This window comes from Columba livia, chromosome Z (assembly GCF_036013475.1).
Source record: "Columba livia isolate bColLiv1 breed racing homer chromosome Z, bColLiv1.pat.W.v2, whole genome shotgun sequence".
NCBI classification, from domain to species: Eukaryota; Metazoa; Chordata; class Aves; order Columbiformes; family Columbidae; genus Columba; species Columba livia.
In genome coordinates, this window is record NC_088642.1 from 13475732 (window position 1) to 13497555 (window position 21824).

Consider the following 21824-nt stretch of genomic DNA (forward strand, 5'->3'; position numbering starts at 1 on the left):
GACATATTCCAGTTTGTCATGGTTTAAACCCAGCCAGCAACTAGGCCTCACGCAGCCATTCACTCACTCCCCCCAAGTGGGATGGGGGAGAGAATTGAAAGAGTAAAAGTGAGAAAAGTCTTGGCTTGAGATAAAGCCAGTTTCATAGGTAAAGCAAAAGCCACGCACACAAGCAAAGCAAAACAAGGAATTTATTCACTGGCAGGTGATGTTCAGCCATCTCCAGGACAGCAGGGGTTCATCACACGTAACAGTGACTTGGAAAGATAAACCACATCACTCCAAATGTCCCCTCCTTCCTTCCTCTTCCCCCAGCTTTACATACTGAACATGACACCATATGCTATGGAATATCCCTTTGGTCAGTTGGGGTCTGCTGTCCCGGCCATGTCTCCTCCCAGCCTTTTGTGCACTGCCCACCTTCTCGCTGGCAGGCCAGTGTGACAAGCTGAAAAGTCCTTGACTGCTTAGCCACAACTAAGACATGTTATCAACATTTTTCTGGAATTCAAACCACAGCTTTGTACCAGCTATCAGGAAGAAAATTAACTCTATCCCAGCCAAAAGTAGGGCTCAGTATTAACAGGCAGACTTTAGCTCAGTAGAAATATTTCTGGTTAAGCTATGTTACAGGTCTGTTGCAGAGCAGGCTGTTATCCAAGTTGGCATCTTGGCTTAGGACGTTGGAAGTACAAGATCAAGTCTGCTCTTTTGAGTTCAGATGGTAAACTTTAACTTGTGTCTCCTGTATCTGAGAGTATGTACTAAATCAGGTGGGGTATTCCAAAATAGTTCTTAGTCTCCATTGTTGGATCAGTTTTTCTCTTCATAAATATAAACCCAGGAAGGTATTTAGATCTGAGCACCCAAAAGTCTTTACCACTGAGAGGAATGGAGAAATACAGAAAGGGGAAAAAGTACTATTTTCTGGTTGTGTTTGTTTTGTTTTCCAGAATAATTTTTTCAGGCTCTTGTTTTTTGTCCTTATGGTAGGTCATGAACATTCTGGAAACCTTCATTTTTCATGGAATGGTGAAACTGTTTCTCTGCAGCTTGAAAGATGAACATCTGCAGAGATAAGGAGATGCTGTTGAACTTGACTCACATATCTCAGAACATTCTGGTTCATGGCCAGGGTTTTGCGTATCTAGCCCAGCTCTGGAAAACAGTACCAGAGGTGTGAAAACACCCGGTGTGATAGTGAGCAGGAATCATGACTAAAATTGTTGCAACTCTCATTTCCCTTCAAGTACTGCCATTTCTATTCAAGTATTCTATTCAAATATTTTTATTTAACCTTAAGAGTATAGACTTTGTCATATATAAATAAATAACATTTTAAACATTAGTTCTGTTTGTCTGTCTGAAAGATATCAGAGTTGCTGAGGTTGATACTGTCAATCACTGTTATGTGACATACAAAGTTAAATGAGGCATTTGCCCAGCCTCTTTACCTTGTTTTCTGATTTGCAGTGATACCAAATAATGTGCTTTATATATGTCTCTTTAGGGTCTGATCACCTTCGGGAGAAGGATGGACTATGGGCTGTGCTAGTTTGGCTTTCAATACTAGCAGCTCGAAAGCAGAGTGTGGAAGAGATTGTCAGGGATCACTGGGCAAAATTTGGGCGGCACTACTACTGCAGGTGAGAAAAATGAGGAAAAGGCATAGGAACTTCTGCAGTTGATAGGACCATTCTGCTACAACCATGGCTTGTTTAGCTGTGCTCAGCTGCATTTAGGTGTGCATTTGCTGTGTCCACAGAATGAATATCTGCCACAGATTGCCCCTGTTCTGTAGGCAGTTTTTTCTCATGAGTAGGTGGCAGCAGAAATTATTTACTTACTGAAGGAGCAGTGTGTATATATCATTTCTAGTACATGAGTAATTGAATTTTCTGATATCGAATGGCAAAGGATTTGGATTATTTATGTGTGGAATCTGTAGGCATAGCTCGTTACATGGTGCTGGAAAAAAAATCAATCTCAGCAAGATTTACTCCCGCATTTGTTTCTCTATGTGCTTCTGTTTGACAGTGTTTTAGTGACAACTGGATCTACACCTGCTTTTAATTCAGGAGAACTCCAAAGAGGCAAACATTTACTGATTTTTATTAAGGTCTCTAAAGAGTGACTTCTAACTTGTCTTTTACATCTTAGCTCCTGCCTCTCTCTTTCTCTCAGCATAGACTTAATCCAGAGGACTTCACATATCCATAAAGTCTCCCGCACACAGCTGTTCCCCACAATTTGTGGCAGCTTTCTCTATTTCACTCAGCTATTACGCACTGCACTGATTGTGTCCTTAGTCTTGGAAAGCTAGCTGTGTATTGATGATGTTTACTATGCTACTTTAGAAACTGTGTATTTTCTGTATGATTGCTGTTGACTCAGAGTCAGGCGGCCAGTGCAGAACTGTGGTGCACACACACACTGGTCAGATTGCACAGGACTTGCATGGGTGTGCTGGTTTAATTTGCTATCAGTACTTCAGTGGTCTACCTCTAATTTTTGAGCTAAGCAATAAATTGCTAATTGAAAGTATATTGAGTTCTGTGAAAGCTGAACTGTTTTCTCAGCTGTAGGGGACTTACTTCTTCATTCTACTTTTTTTTTTTTTCTATATGTGCAAGGTTTGATTATGAAGCACTGGAACCCAGAACAGCATATTTCATAATGAGAGACCTGGAAGCTTTGATCACTGACAAATCCTTCAGCCATCAGCAGTTTGCAGTGGGTAACAATATCTACAGTGTGGAAAGAACAGACAGCTTTGAGTACATAGATCCTGTGGATGGCACTGTGACCAAAAGACAGGTATGGTTGTAGTGATGGAGTAACAAAGTTTTGCAACATTCATGTTGTCTCTAGCAGTGATGTTTGTAATGTTCCGCTGGCAAGCCTCTCCATTTATTTATAGCATGGTGTTTTCTTTTCTCTGATAGATACCACATTTCCTACTTAAGATTAGCTGGGTCTGGATAACATAATCTACCTCTGGTTTAGTCCCTGTTGACAGCAATGCACACACAGGGACGGTTCCCTTTCCTGAACAATGTAAAATGTCATGTAGAAAGGCAGTCTTTCCTTTTTCTATTTTCTGTTCTGAAATCTCCACTTACTTTACATTACAGAAAAAGTTCTTTTTTTTTTTTTTTTGTTTTTGGTAACCCACAGGCTTTGCATAATTAAGGCATATTATCTGTTATAGACAATAACATGCGGAAGACTTTAGTGGATTGTACCATATGTGGGCACATTTGACTTCTCTAGCCCAAATGACCAGTTCTGTGTTCCTTCTGGTCTCTGTCCTTGATGAGACTCCGTACTATCAAGAACTGCAGTTCAAACCAAGCCTCCAGTGTTTTGAAGTTCATGATGTGCTCAAAACTAACCATGTACTTTTTCCAGGTATAAATATATATTCAAACACCTTGAATATGAGTTGACTCATACTAAAATGTGTTCTGATTTTATGCTGTTTGTTTTTATTGCCCTCGTTTCTCTGGTTTATAAATTACTTGACCTGACCAGACCCTAGCAAATGGTATTACAAGCCATTAAAACTATTGTCATGCCATTCTGCTCAGAGTCTTTATAGTTTCCATTCATCATTGCACCCAGGTAATATGAGTAGCCCACCTGCCACTGAGCTACTCTCTTTTTGCGTATTACTGCCAAAACAGGATATGAGGATATTGTCTTATCTAAGCCCACTGGAAAATTACAGGCATGGCAGACTTGTGGCCCTTGTACTTTTAAAAAACAGCTTGTGAATTTTCAGTGCACTTTTATTTCCCTTGACTTTAATCCAAACCCCTTGTCCTAAATTGGAATATAATTTCTAATCATATCACCATGTAACACAAACAGAGTAACATGACTTGGGCTGTTTTCAGATGGACTCAAAGTGAGCCCATAAAACCAAAAAGTTTATCTTTTCATAGGGAGAAGCATGTATTTATTGAGCATACAGTTTAACCAGTTCATCTTTTGGCAAGGACGCATTTCTAGGTCCATGTGCCTGCAGCCTCAAAGGAATTCTCCACGCACAACAAAATGAGAGGACATTAATCCATGCAAATGAAACAAGTCTACTGCTGCCATTTCCCTCGGGTAGCTTGCTCTTGGTGCAAATGCAGATGTCTCTTTCTGACTGTCATGAGCTTCATGCAGATTTTCCAGCTATGTTTTTGGGAACCTGTTCGAAGTTTTGTTCCCCAGTAGGCAGGAGGGGGAGATTTATATTCAGTGTAACTGCACTATGTTTCATGGATGAGAAGCTGGCCATAAGATAGTTGATCAGTGTTAATAGACAGAAAACAAACACAGCACTGCAAACAGTATGCCCTGATTCTATCTTCCAATCCATTCTGACTGTTTAAACCCATTAATATTGTTCAGTAATAAGGCATAAAATTAAATTAAATGTTCTGCTGGTCCTGAAAACTGTTTTCATTTTTTAAGTCCAGTTGTGTTATCTTTTGTGCACATGAGCACGTAACAGTGCTGCTCCTGAGGATCCTGAAAAAGGATCAGTTGCATTTTTGTGTGAAACTTGAATTAGTAGGATGAGAAGTATGCATTGCCCGTCATAATGGTTAACCTTGAGCTCTTTAATGAAGGGTTTTACATTCTGAGATTCATAGAATAAAGCTGCCGGTTTGAGATTAGAATTTTATTAATGTTTTCTTGTTGTCTCATTAGATTTGAGCTGCAAAGGAGTCTGCATGTAATCTTGGGTTTTTTGCATTTCAGTTTGAGCCAGAGTCAGGAAACAGGCATTGGAAAAGCTGGAAAAAAAGTTACTTCAGATAACTCTCCAGAGATAAGGCAAAAATCCCTCTGTGTTCAGAATGATATTTCAATCATGTATCAGCAATAAAGTATTTCCTGTCAGAGTAGTGAGTGTGGCCTGCTGTGCCTAGAAGACACTCAAAGGTCCAGTAGAGGAACAAGTAAAAATTGTGGTAATCACAGTATTTTGAAGTAAGAGTATAGCCATTTTACATGCTTCTAATTTTTGTATATGTCTCTGTGTCTGATATATTGCTGCTAGACTAGATTTTCTACTAGTGTTACTCCTCGCCATTATGCTTTCATAATGGTTTCAGAATCCTAAGATATTTTGCTCCAAGTTTGCTGCTTACTCTTGTTCATGCTACCATATTATGCTAATTTATTATTATTAATTTAATTATGAAATTGCTAACTGACAAAAAAAACCAAACTACTGGAAAGCAAACTGTGTAGTACAATGTGTAGTAGGTTCAGTTTTCTCAGTGCTTCACAGATACTAATACATTAGTAGGCTGTTTACCTGGTTTGTAGTGTAAAAGAGAGAAATCCCTGTGAACCTCCATCTCTGTCACATCAGCTTCAAAGTCAGGGGGTTAGCCATGGAACATAATTTTGTTTCATAGTTTTCACACAGTTCATTAAAGTCCATTAAGCAGGCCCAATTTGCCTAAAATAAATATCAGCAGATGTCCAGTGTGGGAGCTGTACTGAACCTTTTCATCTGCTTCCTCCCAGGAAAAAAATTATCTGTTCCCATAAGAAAACATTATTCTCGCTAGTGACAAATAATGTGTCCTGTTTTCATAAAACAGGAAGTTATTCTGTCCTGTGTGCTTTTCTGTGTGTTACTCTTTATTCTTTTCCTCGTATGTTGTTTTACAAGTTCTGCATACAAAATTTTATGTTTCATGGAGCTGACACCTTCTATATAATAAAGAGCAAAAACATGGCTTTAAATCAATGACCTTTACGTCAGGTAAAAGAATGTCATCATGACAAACAGTTAATAGGCTGCTTGCAACTTCACCAGCTTCCTTTGACCTTGCTGGCCCCAAAAACTCAAGAACACCAAAAAGGAAAACTTTCGTATGTTAGACTGGGTATTCTGTAGCAAGTGGTGAAAACCAGTTGAGTTGTGTCTTTACAAAAGATGCAGAGTCACAGGTTATTTTCCAGGCAATTCTTTTTCGTATTTGTTTGGTAACAGTGTTTTTCGCTGGGTTTTTTTTTGCCTTCAACAAATGTTTGTAACTCACAGCTTTGAGGTATTTCCAGAAAACAGTGAGGAATATAGTTTTATTTATTTATTTATTTATTTATTTATTTATTTGCTGCTGGGCTCTCTGAAAAATTAGTTAAACGAAATCTCCAGGTGCAAATATCTTGACTGATTTGACAGTCCAGCTCTAAATGCCATTGTTTCCCAAGCAGGTGGTTTCTCCCTGGCACTAAGGATTATTGGTTTTAAGCAGTACAGCCACTGTGTCTCTGTAATTCCCTTTTACAGAGTATTTTCAGCTGTATGGCTGGAATCCTGGACTTACAATCAAATATTAGCTGTCACTGCACATGTGTAATACTGTCAGTTGTGTGTCCCTGAGAAATGTAAAATGAAGAAAATAATAAACTCAGAAATAGTACAGTGAGCTGCTAGTCATGTGTCCATATACATTGCATAAATATCCCAAGCACTGTAACTGGCTACAGATGCTGTAGTTTGGTGGAGCATTTTTTCATCTTAAAGTTACGGGAAAAGTTCTGGGGGGGGTTATAAATCCTTTTTATTCTGAAGATCACAATTTAATGAGTGGTGAGACTTCAGATGTGCTAAACCAAGTAGCAATGTGTTATTGTCACTATTGTTAGATAAACATGGAGTATGTGGCAGAGTATTCAAGTCACCTTGCTAGTCTTGTTATTGTGGGGGTTTGTAGGCATGGCAAAAACATGTAAAATGCCCGTTCTGTCTTTGGAGAGGAATACACTCACATGTTGTGATGTTCATTCTTTCATTTTGTGCAGATATGTTAGACTCCCTTCCTTCTTTCTTAAAGCTGGTTGACATTAATGTTCCATATTTCGAGCTGCTGGTCCTGGGATTGACAACCGTTAGAAATGAACTATATCCAGAACTGTGAAACTCTTCAAATTCTCTTCTTTCTTTTCACTGTTATGAAGTTAAGTCAGTGAACAATCAGCAAGAGACAGCCCCTTGCTTACGGGATCAGATCACAACAAACTGCCTGTATAATTCCAAGTGTCCAAGATGAAATCTTGATTCCATTGAAATCAATGGCAAAACTCCCATCAGCATCAAGTGAACCGTCCCATTACAAAGTTGGCTTAATAGCAAATGTTAGAAAAACAGGCTCTAAAGCTCCATCTCACAAATGTAAACTATTTCTGTTTGTCACTTAGGCTGTACTTTTTGAGACTACTAGAGAAATTTCTGGATAAATTGCCAATGCATATTTAAATTAATAGATAATGCTATACTAGCAGCTTAAAAAAGTGTCATGGTATCACCAGAGTTAAAAACGGAAAATATCTCTTAGGCAATCCAACCCTTAATCCGTGTGGGATATTTTCCTCTTGTATATTTTCTAGTGTTAATGAACATTTCACAGGAAAGACATGGATCTGTTGGAGAGGGTCCAGAAGAGGCCACCAAGATGATCAGAGGGCTGGAACAGCTCTCCTATGGGGACAGGTTGAGAGAGCTGGGGTTGTTCAGCCTGGAGAAGAGAAGGCTCTGGGGAGACCTTGTTGTGGCCTTCCAGTACTTAAATGGGGCTGATAAGAAAGACGGGGACAGACTTTATAGCAGGGCCTGTTGGAATAAGACAAGTGGTTATGGTTTTAAACTAAAGAAGGGGAGATTCGGATTAAATATGAGGAACACTTTTTAAACAATGAGGGTGGTGAAAACAAGTTGCCCAGAGAGGTGTTAGATGCCCCATCCCTGGAGACATCCAAGGCCAGGCTGGATGGGGCTCTGAGTGACCTGATCTAGTTGAAGATGTCCCTGCTCATTGCAGGGGGATTGGACTAGGCCTTTAAAGGTCCAACCCAAACCATTGTATGATTCTGTGATTATCAACCAAACAATGCAAACAATACAATACATGGTGCTGAAGATGTTTTGGCATATACCTGAGGAGACAAAGATTTCTAGTTAGGAATATTGGACCACTGTGTTGCTATCATTAGTGTCTTCTCAAAACTGGAAGAACAAAATGCTTCTCTCTTACTTCTCGCATTTTTAATGGTTTACTGCCCCTTAAACAAAAGTATCAAGGATCTCAAATTATGCGTTAGGCATTTGCCAACAGCAGGACTAAGAGGGGAAATGAAGTCCAGTGACACAGCAGAGGTGGCACTTAGCCTAAAGGTGCCAATTACAGGAAGGGAACTGTGCTGAGTGTTAGTGCAGAATTGTTAGAGTATCGATACACTACAACTATTTAACACTGCACTTCAGTCCTTCAGTCTTAATGGCCTTCCTGTAAGGCAAGTCTGTTTACTGTGGATCCAGGTATACAGTCTGTGGTCTGTAGAAGAATGTATTCATGTGTACAGTATGGAGGTGAGGAGGAGGAAAGAAGAGGTGAAGATGGGAGCAGAGAGTTAATAAGAAATCATTTTTATTCTACACACAGTTAATGTACATGAATCAGTGTACATTAAATTAATTATCACTTAAAGTCAAATTTCCCAAGTCATACTGCAGACTCTTGTTAAAATCTTTGTAATCAGACATTGGTGCATGGTCTATGAGGGGTCACAACTGATTCTGTCTTTTGTATTCACTACTGACAACTTTTTTTTGATCCTGGGAGACTGCAGCTATTTCTTAGGCTCCTGATCCTTATTGATCTTATAACTATTTCTCTGACCATTGATTTTATGCTCTGCCACGTGGAGCAAGATCGAATCAGCTAAAGAAAATAAGAACAGCAGTAAGAGAGTCCCTGTTATGAGGACGGAGAGGGAATACACAAGATCATTTCTAGTCTTTAGAGGAGAAAAAAGAGTAATAAATTATTTGTCCGAAATTACAGGGAAAGAGGAATTGTATCCTAATGACTCTTCCTTTTACTTTTTATTTTAACATAGTGAACTGCGGTTTGTAAAGTTACTGCCGCCTTACATATGTGCTGTTCCTTCTTCTTCCATAGGGGCTGCGGATTATTTTTTCAGATGCTTCCAGGCTCATCTTCAGAATGAGTGCTTCTAGCCATGTGAGAGCTACTCTCCGGATCTATGCAGAGAGTTATGAAAAAGATCCCAGCCAACACAATAAGGAACCACAGGTAATGCAATAGCATTGCAATAGTCAAAGTTGATAAGTAATGCACTTCCTCTGTAATAGCAATGGCTGTAGGTTTTCATCTTTAATCAGAAGGAGCACTCAGCACTTTGACCCCTGTTCTTTGTGGATGATGTTCCTAATCATGTGACTGTACACATCTTGAGGCAGGACGAGGAGTTTTAATGTATGTTTGTATAATGTCTAACACAACAGAGATGTCAAGGGCTGAGATACTTGGTGATAACTACTAAGAGAAGCCATTCTAGTTTATTTTTCACTTATTTTTTTGTGTCATAGTCTGAGTTACTGAACAATATTTAGAGAAAGAGATAAATATTTTTCAAGGAGGTTATCTGAAGATCACTCAGTTATGGCAACCAGGGATTCCTCACAATGAGAGCGGAGTTAGGAAATACAGATGACAGAGTATAAACCATATAGGGATTCCTTGTAAGGGAAAGACCTGCAGCTGTCTGCGAAGTATTTTGTATCATAACCAGACTCTTTCCTAGGAAGAGTGAAGTTTGAGTACAAGTTGCAGTATAGTCCAACAGACGCCTAAAACAATTCATAATATAAATCACATTTTGAACTCTCAGATTTTTCCCAGTAAAACACTTTCATGCTGTGATATACAACAAGAGAAGACTAAGAATGCTTCCTGGAAGAGAGGATAAGCATTTGGCTTTTAGTAAATCAAAAACCTATAGCTTCAAGTACCATCTAGTTGTGTATTCAAAACTGAAACACAAATGCAAATTTCCCAAAACATAAATGCTGTCAAATGCATTTGAACCCTAGGTAAATGTTTGACATTGTTGTGGGGTTTTTTTGCACCAGATTTCCACCATATACTTAGCTAGTTTCTTTTTATGCTATTAAAGAGTTATCTATCGGTCATGATAAGTGCTTCAGTTTTTCTAGAAATGTTGCAGATTCCATCCCTGCAGATATGATCTGTTGATTTTACTTGCTTTTTATTAAGTAACAGTTTTCATCCTCAGTAAGTCCTCAGAATATGTATAATGTTCAACCTCCAACAGAGTACAGAACTATTCTTTAGTGATTTTATTATTTTTCTGTGCATCCAGGGTTAGCCAGCTAACAGGGTCATAAATACTTTTTGACTAAAGAACAACAGTGTTACAACCCCATTTGCACTTGCTACTGAATTGGTTTTATGTGGTAAGGTTTTGGTAGCAGGGGGGCTGCAGAGTGGCTTCTGTAAGAAGACACCAGAAGCTGCCCCATATTGAACAGAAACAGTTCCAGCTGGCTCCTAGATGGACCCACCACTCGCCAAAGCTGAGCCAGTCAGCAATGTTGGTAGCCCCTCTATGTTAAAATACTTAATAAGGGTAAAAAGTACAGCAGCAGGGAGAGAGGAGTGAGAATGTGTGGGGGAAACAACTATGCAGACACTGAGGTCAGTGAAGAACGGGGGGAGAGTGATAGAGTGGCTTGGTGGACACCTGGCAGCCACCAGCATCAACCCTCCACAGTCAACCCAACACAGCTCTGTCCCATTTTGTTACAGCACAAATCAGTTGCAATTAAGCTGACTATTTTAAATATGGTTCTTTGTGCTATGTTGGCTAGACATAGATTAAATGACAATAAGTCATGGTGAGAGGCAGACTAAGAGTCCATTTTAGAGGTCTGCAGTGGACTTACAGTAACCTTCTGATAATGTGGCACAAAAGTATGATCTGAACATATTTCCTGTCTAATGAATCCCAGCAAAAAATACTAGAAAGCAGCAGACCATATACTTGCAGCATTCGTCTAGCCTAATTTTGACTATCTAATTACAAATGAGCATGCGCCTTTTATAATGAAATCCTTTTTGCATCAAAGGGTTGTTCAGCTTTTTACAAGGTATGGAATATGAGAGAAAGGATATGCTGGCAAAGTTCAGGCTTGTGGGTCTCTTAAAGTGACCTACAATCAATGTCCAGTATTTAACGCTTGCTTTATTAAATGGGTGGAAAATAGCAGATGTTCTTATTGAATTTTACACTTGTGAAGAGACTACATTGAATGAGCAGAGGTTATCCTCAGAAAATGAAGAATATGCTACTCTACTGTTACATTTCATCCTTGTTCTGCATGGCTTTGCTTGAGAAAGGTGCATAAAGTCCCCTGCAAGGTGTAGTGACCTCCCTCCCCAGCAGCACAGCCTGTGTCCAAGGAGCAGCAAGAACGCAGCTGCTGCACAGGTTGGTAGGAGCCAGGAACCCAGAGCAGCTACAGGACAGGCATGCCCTCCTTGTCCAGGGCACTGTCCCAAAGCAGGCAAGTGGAGCAGGAAGATCAAGGCTCTGGTAACAAGGCAAGACGAGGCAAGCGATGGATCAGGTTCAGGGTCCATCTGGAGCAGCAGGATATGGGACAGAAGACAGGGCTGGTGACAAGGCAACAGTGTGGGTTCATCCAGAAGAGAGGGTAAAAGTGTGAACCAAAGACAAGCTACAATGTACATCCAAGGAGTCCTTCAGGAAGGGAGGCCACCTGTAGCACAGGTCTGGGGTCCGCCCAGGCAGCTGCGCCAAGGAGCCTGGAGAGAAGCACCCCTAGGGCATAGAACCTGCAGACTGTTACACTTTTGGCTGTTCATCCATGGTATTCGGTAGTGAACAGATAATTGCAGGGGTAGAAATGTTGTTGCCTTGAAACTTGTTGCAGGGACTTCCCTGCCTTTGTTTTGTGCAGACAGACATTTTAACATCCAGGCTGCCTCAGGAGTTACATAGTGCTGTAGAGACCCTCCTCATCTCTTGCCATGGGCACAAAATCTGTGACAAATAGCAGTTTCATCTCAATTAATGCAATAAATTCTTTCTCTGGTTTCTTATTTCACAGTATTGCACGGTTCCCACCTCTTATCTTTCCTTGCTCTGGCTGAACGCGTTGCCAGCAACGTGAGGGCAACAGGAGCTGCAAGGTCATAGATTGTATACTGCAGGCACATGGTGGATTTCAAGGAAATAAATAAATTTGATTTCAGGAGATCCTCATCTTAGTACAAAAATAACTAAAAATTTCTCAGGAGAACATTTGATAATCAGAGAAGTATGTGGAAGAGAGTGAATAGCAAACCCCTTTAACAGAAAATAGCATTGCTGAGAAGGGGTGGCATAGTTCTGCTGATATTGTAATTCTTTTCTTTTTTTAGTTTCCTTTGACATTCGTACCGATGTGAACGTCTAGAAGAGCTGTGATGGATTTGAAATTTTAAGTACTTTGTTTCCCATTTACTTTCAGTAGTAGGGGCATAATCAACATACTCCTAAGTGACCAGTTATTCAAAAAGCACTGACATAAAGAAGTATGTAAGGTATATACCTTATATATAGCATTTAAGGAAATTGTTATGTTTGGGATAAATGCTTATTTTTCTTTAAGCATAGCTGGTCTTTGTAACTTTGTAGATGACTACATGTAGCTTCTGTATTGTCGCACTTTGCCTGCAACTACTGATCAGGAAAACCTCTCTTCCATACTTTTTATATCATAAACCAAGACATAAAATTATTTGATGGTTGGCTGCTTAAGTAAATATTTAGTTGCTTCTGCTTTATTGGACCACCTCCTTCCAGTACCACCTTTTCATTTTTTACATAGACAAATGAAAGATTAATGCTTTGCATTGCTCCATGTTTTTGCCTGGTGACAATTCCAGTCAATACTTGAAATGAAAGGCAAAAGTATATTGAGACATCTTTTTGGCTCTTTTTCACAAGAATTGATTCTTGTTCTGTGGAATCATTATGGTAACTAGGTTGAGTTTACCTCCTATCAGCATCCTTTGTTTTCCCCTTTCAGACAAAGCCCTTTCCAAAATTAATCAGCCAACTTTTCAGCAGTTTTCAAGTTTTTCTAGTTTGCTTGTGTTCTCTTTGACAGTGTTAACTGCTGTTGGTGAATCTTCCACAGATAAGCAAAAAACTAAACCACCCCTTCTAATATGCATGCTGAGACATGCATATTGTCCTGAAACACCAATATTACATTATAACGCTTTTTGAGTTGTGTTAACTGAGACATATTTTAAAGGCAATATGTACAAGTACCTTTATTTTAAGAAGAACTGTTGTTCACTTGAGGTGGATAGAATTAATCATTCACATTAGAGGTGATGTACTTCTCCGGATGATGGTAACTTTATTTCCCACAAGATGTTCAGCCAGATGATATTTCAAGATCCCTTCCAACCTAGGCTGTACTATGATGAACCCTTATCCAGCATGAAATTTGGACAAAGATCTGTGTCAATGCTCAGTATCATCCAGGTTCAACCACCGTAGGTAGCTGTAGGCCCTACTTTGGTTTGATACCCAGCAGAAAGCCTGACAAGCTTAGAAGCACCATTGAAGCTGCTCAATGCTGCCTCTTATTTTGACCTCAGGGAGCCATTCAAGTGAGTGTTGCTCAAGTGAAGCTCTCCTCATGCTTTGTTTTGCCTCAATAGTGTGTAACTCTGCATGAGTCATACAGGAAGAGCTGACTTTCAGGCCTTACTGTCTGTATGTTTTCCTTCAGTAACATTAGAGCTTCCATAAGAGCAGAGTAAATGTAGACAACTGCGTGACTGACAACACAGTAGCCCAAGGGAAAGCAGTTAAATATACCAGTAATTAGAAGACTGAGGTTATAGGTAAATGTGAGTTGCAGTGGCTTCTGGCCATTGAACAATCCATTGAAAGAAACTGGCAGAAACAGCCTCGTTATCCCCTAGGAGATAAGGACTGACTAATTATTTTCTGAGAGTAGTTCAGTTCTTCCTATAAGCCAGTATCAACAGGAGTGAAAATCAGGAGCAATAGAGAAAAGTGACCATCATGCTCTGTGCAAAGTATATTAAAAACAATCCAATGTAAGCACTTGAAAATTATGTAATATATAGGGGTGATGCCTTCTAGTTATAAGGAGGCTAAAACAAAGTCTTGAAAACCATGCCCAAGGCTTTTCTAAAACTGTATTGTTCCCCTTAGAATGGAAGACCACTCTGTTGATTCTCCTTGTCATTGCTGATGCCCCTCATCATGCTGCATTCCTGGCAAAGTTGCTTTCCAGCGAACTTGCAAGATTTCCTTAAAAAGATGATTTTTTGGGTTTATACTACTCAAATAGGCATTCAGGTAGCAATTGCAGAAAGTTCAGTTCTTTATAACAAACAACAGACTTCTGCCTGAAGCTGTGGGCCTTTATGCATTGACATGTATCTTTTCCTCAGGTTAATAGAGTTATTAGCGGTGCTAAATTTAACACAGTTGGAAAAACTAGAGATATGTCCAGTGGGCATGAAGTACTAAAATAAGAGTTTATTGACCTTTAGGCTCATTTGCAGCCTCATTTTATAGATCAACTCATATTTCATTATTTCCAGATCCTGACACATAGTTAATATCTTCTCATCCTTTTTCTAGCCACCTGAATATACTATTGAACTTCGATAGTATTTAAACAGGAAGTTTCATATGTGAAGACCAAGAAAGAAATCACTCGTTATGCTGAGTTGTTTTGATTGGTTTTATTTGTAAATCCAATGTGTTCTTCAACAGCAAGGTTGTGTGGCTGTTGCAGGATAACTGTCCTGGAAACAGTGTAGTAAATAATCTGGATTGCTCTGAATATGGACTAGCTAACTCTATTTTATTTAGGATGCAGTGAATCACAAATTCTGCAATTACTTTTGCCAAAGTCTAGTGAACTACATGCTAGTTAGTTACAGATCATTAGATTAGCAGCAGCCAAGTGAAGATTTCAGGGCAGTAGTTTTTTCTTTGTGGTTTTGTCCAAAAAGGCATGCCAATTGAAAAAAAAAAAAAAAAAGTGATAAAAAAGAAAAATTGAGATAGATCATCAAAGACTGGATTTCTGAATCAATTCTTGAATGGCAAGTAGCAGAGGAGAAAAAAAGCCAATTTTCAGGGGGACCTTGGTTGTCATATGAAAGGATAATGATTATGTATGGTTGTATATATAGTGATTAAATAAAGTGATTGTTAATGGTGTGAGTTTGTCCAGGAGGAGGGAACTGAAATCAGTAACCCAGAAGTCCTTGTGCCCAATATCACTTGAGATAAAAATTAAAGGTTTCTGTGTGATTATGTCAAGACACTCCCACAACATTAAGCACAAGTTCAGTTTGCTAGAGAATAATTACCTCTTCATTTGTTTTTGAAGCACTGGGTCTTTTAGCATGGCTCTGGTTGGCTGTTAACACATACAGCATGGTGCAGAGAAATAATGTGAAGTTTTGCCTTTACTATTAAAATCAATTAGATTTTCTTTGAGGGGGTGTGAGATATGGAGATTTCCGTCTGTGTGATCACACTCTTTATGTAACTTAATGTGTGTGTGCCATTCAGGTAATTTAGCTTCTAGTTCTGCACGAAGATGTACAGTGAACACATTTAAAATCAGCTATTACATAGGAAAAGTACTTCATGTAACAGTAATTATAAAATCTTTCAGTCATCGTGGAAATTAGTTCATTATACCTAATCTTCACTCTCAGATTTTTGGGCACACTAGAAAGGAACTAATCTGTTACAAACGTAGAATTTTTCACACAACACTCAGTTTACGTTTTCCTCCTGTCTTTGTCACCCATCATGTCTGACCTCCTCTATTGCTAGGGTCAAAACAGCTGGCCCCCTGGCCTTTATTGTAATTTTATTTGAGTTAGCAGGCAGACCACGCACAAGAGTAGAGAGGCCAGTCTCTTTTTTCCTGTGGCAAGTGTGCTGCTTCATGGTAACAAAGTGAGCACCACCAGCGCTGTGGCTGTTACAGAGCCAGCCCAGTTTGTTCCACAATGAAAACTAGGCCATCCACATTGCTTAGGTCTGCTGGAATGGGTGGCCATAGCATAAACCTTTCCAAAGCCTTCTCTTTTATGGAATGCAAGACCCAAGCAGACACGCTGAGCTGTGTGTTGGGCCGTTATGGCAGAAGCCCTGCAGGAGATCACTGCTGTGGTCCCAGCCTGCGTGGTCTTAGTGCTGACCTCGCTTCGCACTTATTTCAGTCCATTCTTCATGTCTCTTCCACCACTTCAGCGTTGCTTTGTAAGTGTATTGATTTGACTTGTAAAGTATACTGGAGCCAAAGGAGAAGCTCCTTCTAATAGGTAAGGCCATCAAAACATGTTTTGTGAGTACTTGACCCTCTTTTCTGACATTCGTTTCCTTTCCCTTAGTTCATGTTCTAGTGATTCTGTTGCCCAGGTTACAAAGGGCTAAGAGCAGCTTTAGGCAGTCACAAAAATGACGTGGCAGCAGGAAGAAGTAAGTCCTTGTTACGGGACTTAGAGCTGTCTGTTACCCTGACATCTCAGAGAAGCCTTCTGTATAACGTTTAAATAGTAAATACAGAACAATTGAGAATGAATTTAAGTGTTAGAAGAGAAAAGGATTTCTAGCCCGTGCTTGAAACTTTTAAGGCTTATAATAATTTTTACAATAATAATACCACCACCTAGCAGTTACAACTTTTGGTGACTTCAAAGCATTCTGCAAGCATGTTTTTCTCAAGGCAAACTTTAAGAACTGGAAAAGTGCTTTGATACTAAATCTGATAAGACCGGCAGCTGAGGAAGTAGAATTTGATGTTTGACAGCAATTTTTAGAGAGGGAAGATGCAGAGATGGAAAACATTTGACACATCTTCTATCTTTACAGAGCTCTAAAAGTCAGGCTGTAGCTCCTCTTTGATGACTTCATGCTGTACTAACCCACTTGTTTATCTCCCTTTAATTTTGAGGCATTAATAACTGTTCCAGGGAAGTAAACTCTTCTGGAACATGTAGTACTATGCCAGCTCTGCTTAAAAATCTGTAGCAAGGTCTTGAACTTTTGTTCTGAAATAGTTACCATCCAAAGTGTCATTTTGTTCATCAGTAATTCAGGTGCCTGAATGCCTGGGTGACAGTCACACAAGGTTTAGCCAGTTGATGCTGGATCTTTGATGACTGGCTAATTCAGATGGCTTTCCATTACCTCTTCCTGTGATCCCAGAACACAGGGAGCAAATGATTTAGTGTTTAATGTTTCCAGTTACTGACATATCTATGAATAATTGACCCTGTGTTCCTAGTGTTCCACCTTGTATGTTCACCTGGGTATATGTAAGGCTGAGGGAGCCCCAAATAACACTGGTGGACATGATGCTGAATGAAAAATGCAGATCAGAATAGTAAGAGAAGACAGAGCAAATGTTTGTGAACTGTAAAAGGAAGCTGTAGTTATCCGTTGTTCACTAAAATGTTTGAATCCTGTTTGATGGTATTGCCATTCTTTGAGCTTTTTTTTTTCCCCTCTTTATTTTTCCCAGATAAATTCTGCAGAATTCTTTTCACTGATGAGATTGATGGGGAAACTTATTTTTGAGACTTACACTGGGCACAGTGAATTTGAGACCTGTGGAAAATGTCCGTGCCCTGACTGTGTAGAACTCAGTTACATTTGGTTTTCCTAACAAGGCTGAAATTCAGTGCAGGCTGGGGAAGAGGCTGAAAGAAAAGATTCACGAGCTTTACAGTCAAAGCCTGGACAGATGATTTTGCATCAGAACTGCATGAATTTTTGATGAATGTTGGCAAGTTTTAGCTTAAGTGTGACACATAGTATGTTTTCACAAGTTGTTTCTTGACATACAGGTGGCATTTGTCCACCTATTCTGCAGAAAAATATTTCTAAAGCCAAACCTTAGGCTCGTGCTGAGCTTTTAACCTGCAGGCAGGTGTATTTCAACCTTGCCTGAGCCTTTGATAAACCAGGTGCGTCATGGTACAAATCTTATCTGAGAACCTGACTAAAAGAAATGTAATTGTATGGATTTTTCTTGAAAGTTCACAGAGGGAAAAAATGCTACATGAGCCAAAGAGAAATGATACACCTCTGACAGCTCTGGTACAGAGTATTCCTGAGCAAAGGGCTTTTGATCTTTATTTGTGCTATGTTAGATGTCTGCTTGTTTGATGTATTTCCTGGTACGAATAATCTTCCCTACCAGTTATTTCTTTAGAAGTATAGCATCTATATTATTACTAAAGCAAAATTCTGATTTAAGTTGTTTCTGTTAGTTTTCAATTCTTAAATTATATGTGTGGGATAACATGGCATATCTTCCACACAGTTTGCAAGAGTTTTCTCTATTAACATTAACATTAACATACAGAATGATTGTAATTGCCATTTTGAGTTGACACGTCAATAGTAAAGTTTTACAATTTCTGAAGCAGAAGAAACCATTTGTGAAATATTTTTACATCAAGATCTTTTTAAAATATATAACTCTTTCTAGAATTGTATAAACTGCACGTTTGCTGGCCAGATTCATCTTTTGCAACTGGAATGTAAACCATTCACTGCAGAGATAAAAGAGTTTCAAAAAAGGCATATACAGCTCTAGTTCCTTGTTGGTCTGCTCTGTTCTTGCCATTCCAAAGAGAATGCTTTTTTGGTGTTGTTTTTTGGTTTTGGTGTTTGTTTTGTTTTTCTCCTGCAGGATGAAGGAAGTGTGCTTTAAATTAAAGTGTGAGAGGACAGAGCTAAAATAAAAGCATGATTATGACAAGCAGAATACTTAGTAGTAATGGGAACAACTTGGCAAAAGAGCGGCAGCTAAGTTGTTTATATAAATGGGTGTCACATAAACTTGTTTGATTTTGTGTTTTGTTCAAAGCATTGTATAGAGCTTTGTTTGGCTTTTTTTCGCCCTTTCTCCTCTGGGGTGCATTTGTGGTTTAAGAAAGCAGGGTCAAGTAAAGCTGGTCGGTAGGGTTGCTTGTTACATTTTCCTGTGCTTTTTCAATTAACTACGAAAGAGGTTTCTTAGGGGAGTGCCAGAGGGGCTTCAGATGCTTTGATCTTCTTTGAGTTCTCCTTGATCCTGGGAAGGAATGATACGGTCTAGACCTTATAAATTGGCACATTTTATTGTTTTCTCTTGCAATATTTGCCCACAGATGCAAGTTTGTGCTCCACATGTTAATCTCCTCTGAGCATGTTTGACTCTAATGGACTTGTATTCTGCTTCAATGATTATTCAGTAGATAGATATCTACAAATACGGAGCTTTTTTGAGCAATAACATGTCACACTGCTCACACTTGTGCATAACTAAATTTGACACCAGTGGCATTCAGTGTGTTACTCTATGACTCTGCTTGCACAATTAGTTTGTCTGCTCCCTCTTTTAGGTGTCTGAACATTTGTTCAGACACCTGAACATAAAGCAAACACTTCATACTGACAGAACTGTTAAGTGGCTGAAACAGATTCGAGGTATTAACTATATTAATCTCATTAAAAAGATACCTAAATTTAAGCTCTCCTGAATTACAGTTTTGTTTGATTTGGTTTTTAAACCTGACAGGTTTGAAGCCAGAATGTAGTTTATTTGAAACATATGGCAGGTGGGAATCTTGACGAATTTGAAAACCAAATAGATGACTCTCTGAAAAGAAGACTTTCACACAAAACTCAACTCTGCAAGTTTATCTTTACATGTCATTTAATTAACTGAGTGAAGGTTCAGTTTCCATTTGAAAAAATATATTTTACTTGATTTTCATGTGGTACCATCGTAGTTGTTGTCTGGGCAGTGTTATACATATGGCTATTCAATAAGGACTGTAGCCTGAAACATGAGAGTTCATGCTGCCTCTGTTGGAATTTATCCTATTTAATATAACTATAGGTGGTACTACTCAAAACACACTTCTGTGATTTCTGTTAAGGTAATTGTTACAGTACCTTCCAACTCTAAGCTTCACAGTTAAAGTGTGCATCTCATGTACATGGCTTCCACTCAGCAGAATAGAAATAATATTACTTTTGTGATTTCTAGGTTGTTTTTTACATTATCAGTGTAGCATACTTATTGGTTTCTCTTTTCTGCATACCTTAGGTATACTCGGTGTCACACTGCACAAAACATACTCTCACCATGATACTTCATTGTATCAAGTATGACAATGTACACACTGTAGCTGTGTCAGTGTTTATTATTATTAAATGTTTTACTGTTGTTATATAATACTACAGTTAAAAGGAGGATTTATATGTGAAATCTGTTGATATTTCTGCTTTATGTAATTCAATTTATTTCTTCTTCTTTAGGCTGTGCTGAGTCCTCTTATAGCAATCGCACTGAAAATATCTCAGATTCATGAGAGGACAGGGCGAAAGGGACCCACTGTCATCACCTGAAACCAGAGAAGATTGTAAAACCAGGGCCAAAAGAGGAACAGCAAGGAAGAGAGAGGACCTTGCTGAAACATGTTAGCCATTTGTGCCTTGTATGATTTTAAAAGTTGTCTTGGGGATAAATGTAGGGTGGGAAGAAACATTCAGTATAATGTTGAGCATATTCATTTGCATTGATCTCCAAATACAATAGTGTATTGACTTCTTTGTTTTACCTGCAATATCTTAATTTCAGATCACAATATAGCCAAAGAAAGAGGCCTTAACCTTCACGTGTTGTCAGCAATGTGGCAGAAAAGGAAAACTCCTTGGTTTTGAGTGCTCTTATAAAGGCTGGGGAAATTTCAGTTAGAGAGGGAGTTGCGAAGCAAAGACATGCTTGGTGAATGTTGTTTGAGATCTTTGTCACCTTCTTGATGGTTTACGAAGATGTGTACAGAGCATGTCTGAGGCATCAGGGCTGTGTAGCGACTTTTGCAAAGGGTGTATTTCCTCACCTGACACCTCTCCAGTCTCTCCCGTTGCTCACATGTGCACGCTGGCAGCAGTGTTGCGTACACACTTGCACATGCTCCCAAAGAAAGGGTTATCCCATATTTTATTTTACCCCTGCTTTTAAAGCATATCCATCTGAGTTGTGCCTTTAGATTTTCCTGATTTTTTGACTCTTTGTGTTTTTTTCCTCCAAAGGGAGGCTTTTGTGCTGTAGAAGCTGATTGTGTCCTTTCAACAATATGTCGGGTGTGGAATCTGGCTGTCCTTTGCAATATTTCTCATGTCAGCAGATGATATTGGTGCTTACTGCATTTGAAAGGTTATCACTGCAAACTCAGCAATTTTTTCACGAAGGAGTTATTATGGAAGTTTTTCAAGCCTTTGAAATACTCATGCTCCACTTAGCACAAAGTGGTAATTGAAGTGTGTAGTGAAGAGGAAATAAAAACAGATGTTAATGAATTAAATAGAGATACTCCTCTTGATTCACGGGCTGAATGCAGTTTCTGTTAGGTTCTTTGTAACAGTGGATCATGGAATAAAAATCTGGTGCGTGCAAAGAGAGATGTCCCGGCATTGATCTGAAAAGGATATTGGGGATATGAAGATCAGCATTTTTCTGCTTGTGAAATGATTCTGCAGTTCTAGCTACAATCCTGTGCTCTGAAGAGGAACACAAACACTTCGTGCATGTGGCATGTTTGAAAGCTTTGCTTCTTTGGGAACAGTGTGGTCACTTGTATCATGTGTCAAGGTGGCTCTGTGCAACTTGCCTCTTTGCAGTGTGTTTCAACTAATTGTGGTTGTCAAATCTTAGTGCAATTTATATGATATTGCAGCAAAAGGAAAGAGTTTTGATTTCTTTCAACACTTCTGTCAAAATTGCTATGGCACTTAGTACACAATAAAAAGTAATGCTGTATTTCTGTATTAATACATGATTGTTGACAAGACACACTGCCTTTTCAAGCATCCTAATAAAACTGCCTTTAATACAA

At 39.1% G+C, this 21824-nt stretch overlaps 1 protein-coding gene across 1 annotated transcript in view; it reads left to right on the forward strand.

Annotated features, from left to right (window-relative positions):
• PGM5 (phosphoglucomutase 5) overlaps positions 1 to 21824 on the forward strand; it is a 73514-nt gene extending 51690 nt beyond the window's left edge. The window contains exons 8-11 of the mRNA XM_065047274.1: positions 1511 to 1646; positions 2634 to 2817; positions 8979 to 9113; positions 20245 to 21824. Of these exons, the coding sequence (XP_064903346.1) occupies positions 1511 to 1646; positions 2634 to 2817; positions 8979 to 9113; positions 20245 to 20334 (545 nt within the window). The 3' untranslated portion in view covers positions 20335 to 21824. The remainder of the gene's footprint in view (positions 1 to 1510; positions 1647 to 2633; positions 2818 to 8978; positions 9114 to 20244) is intronic.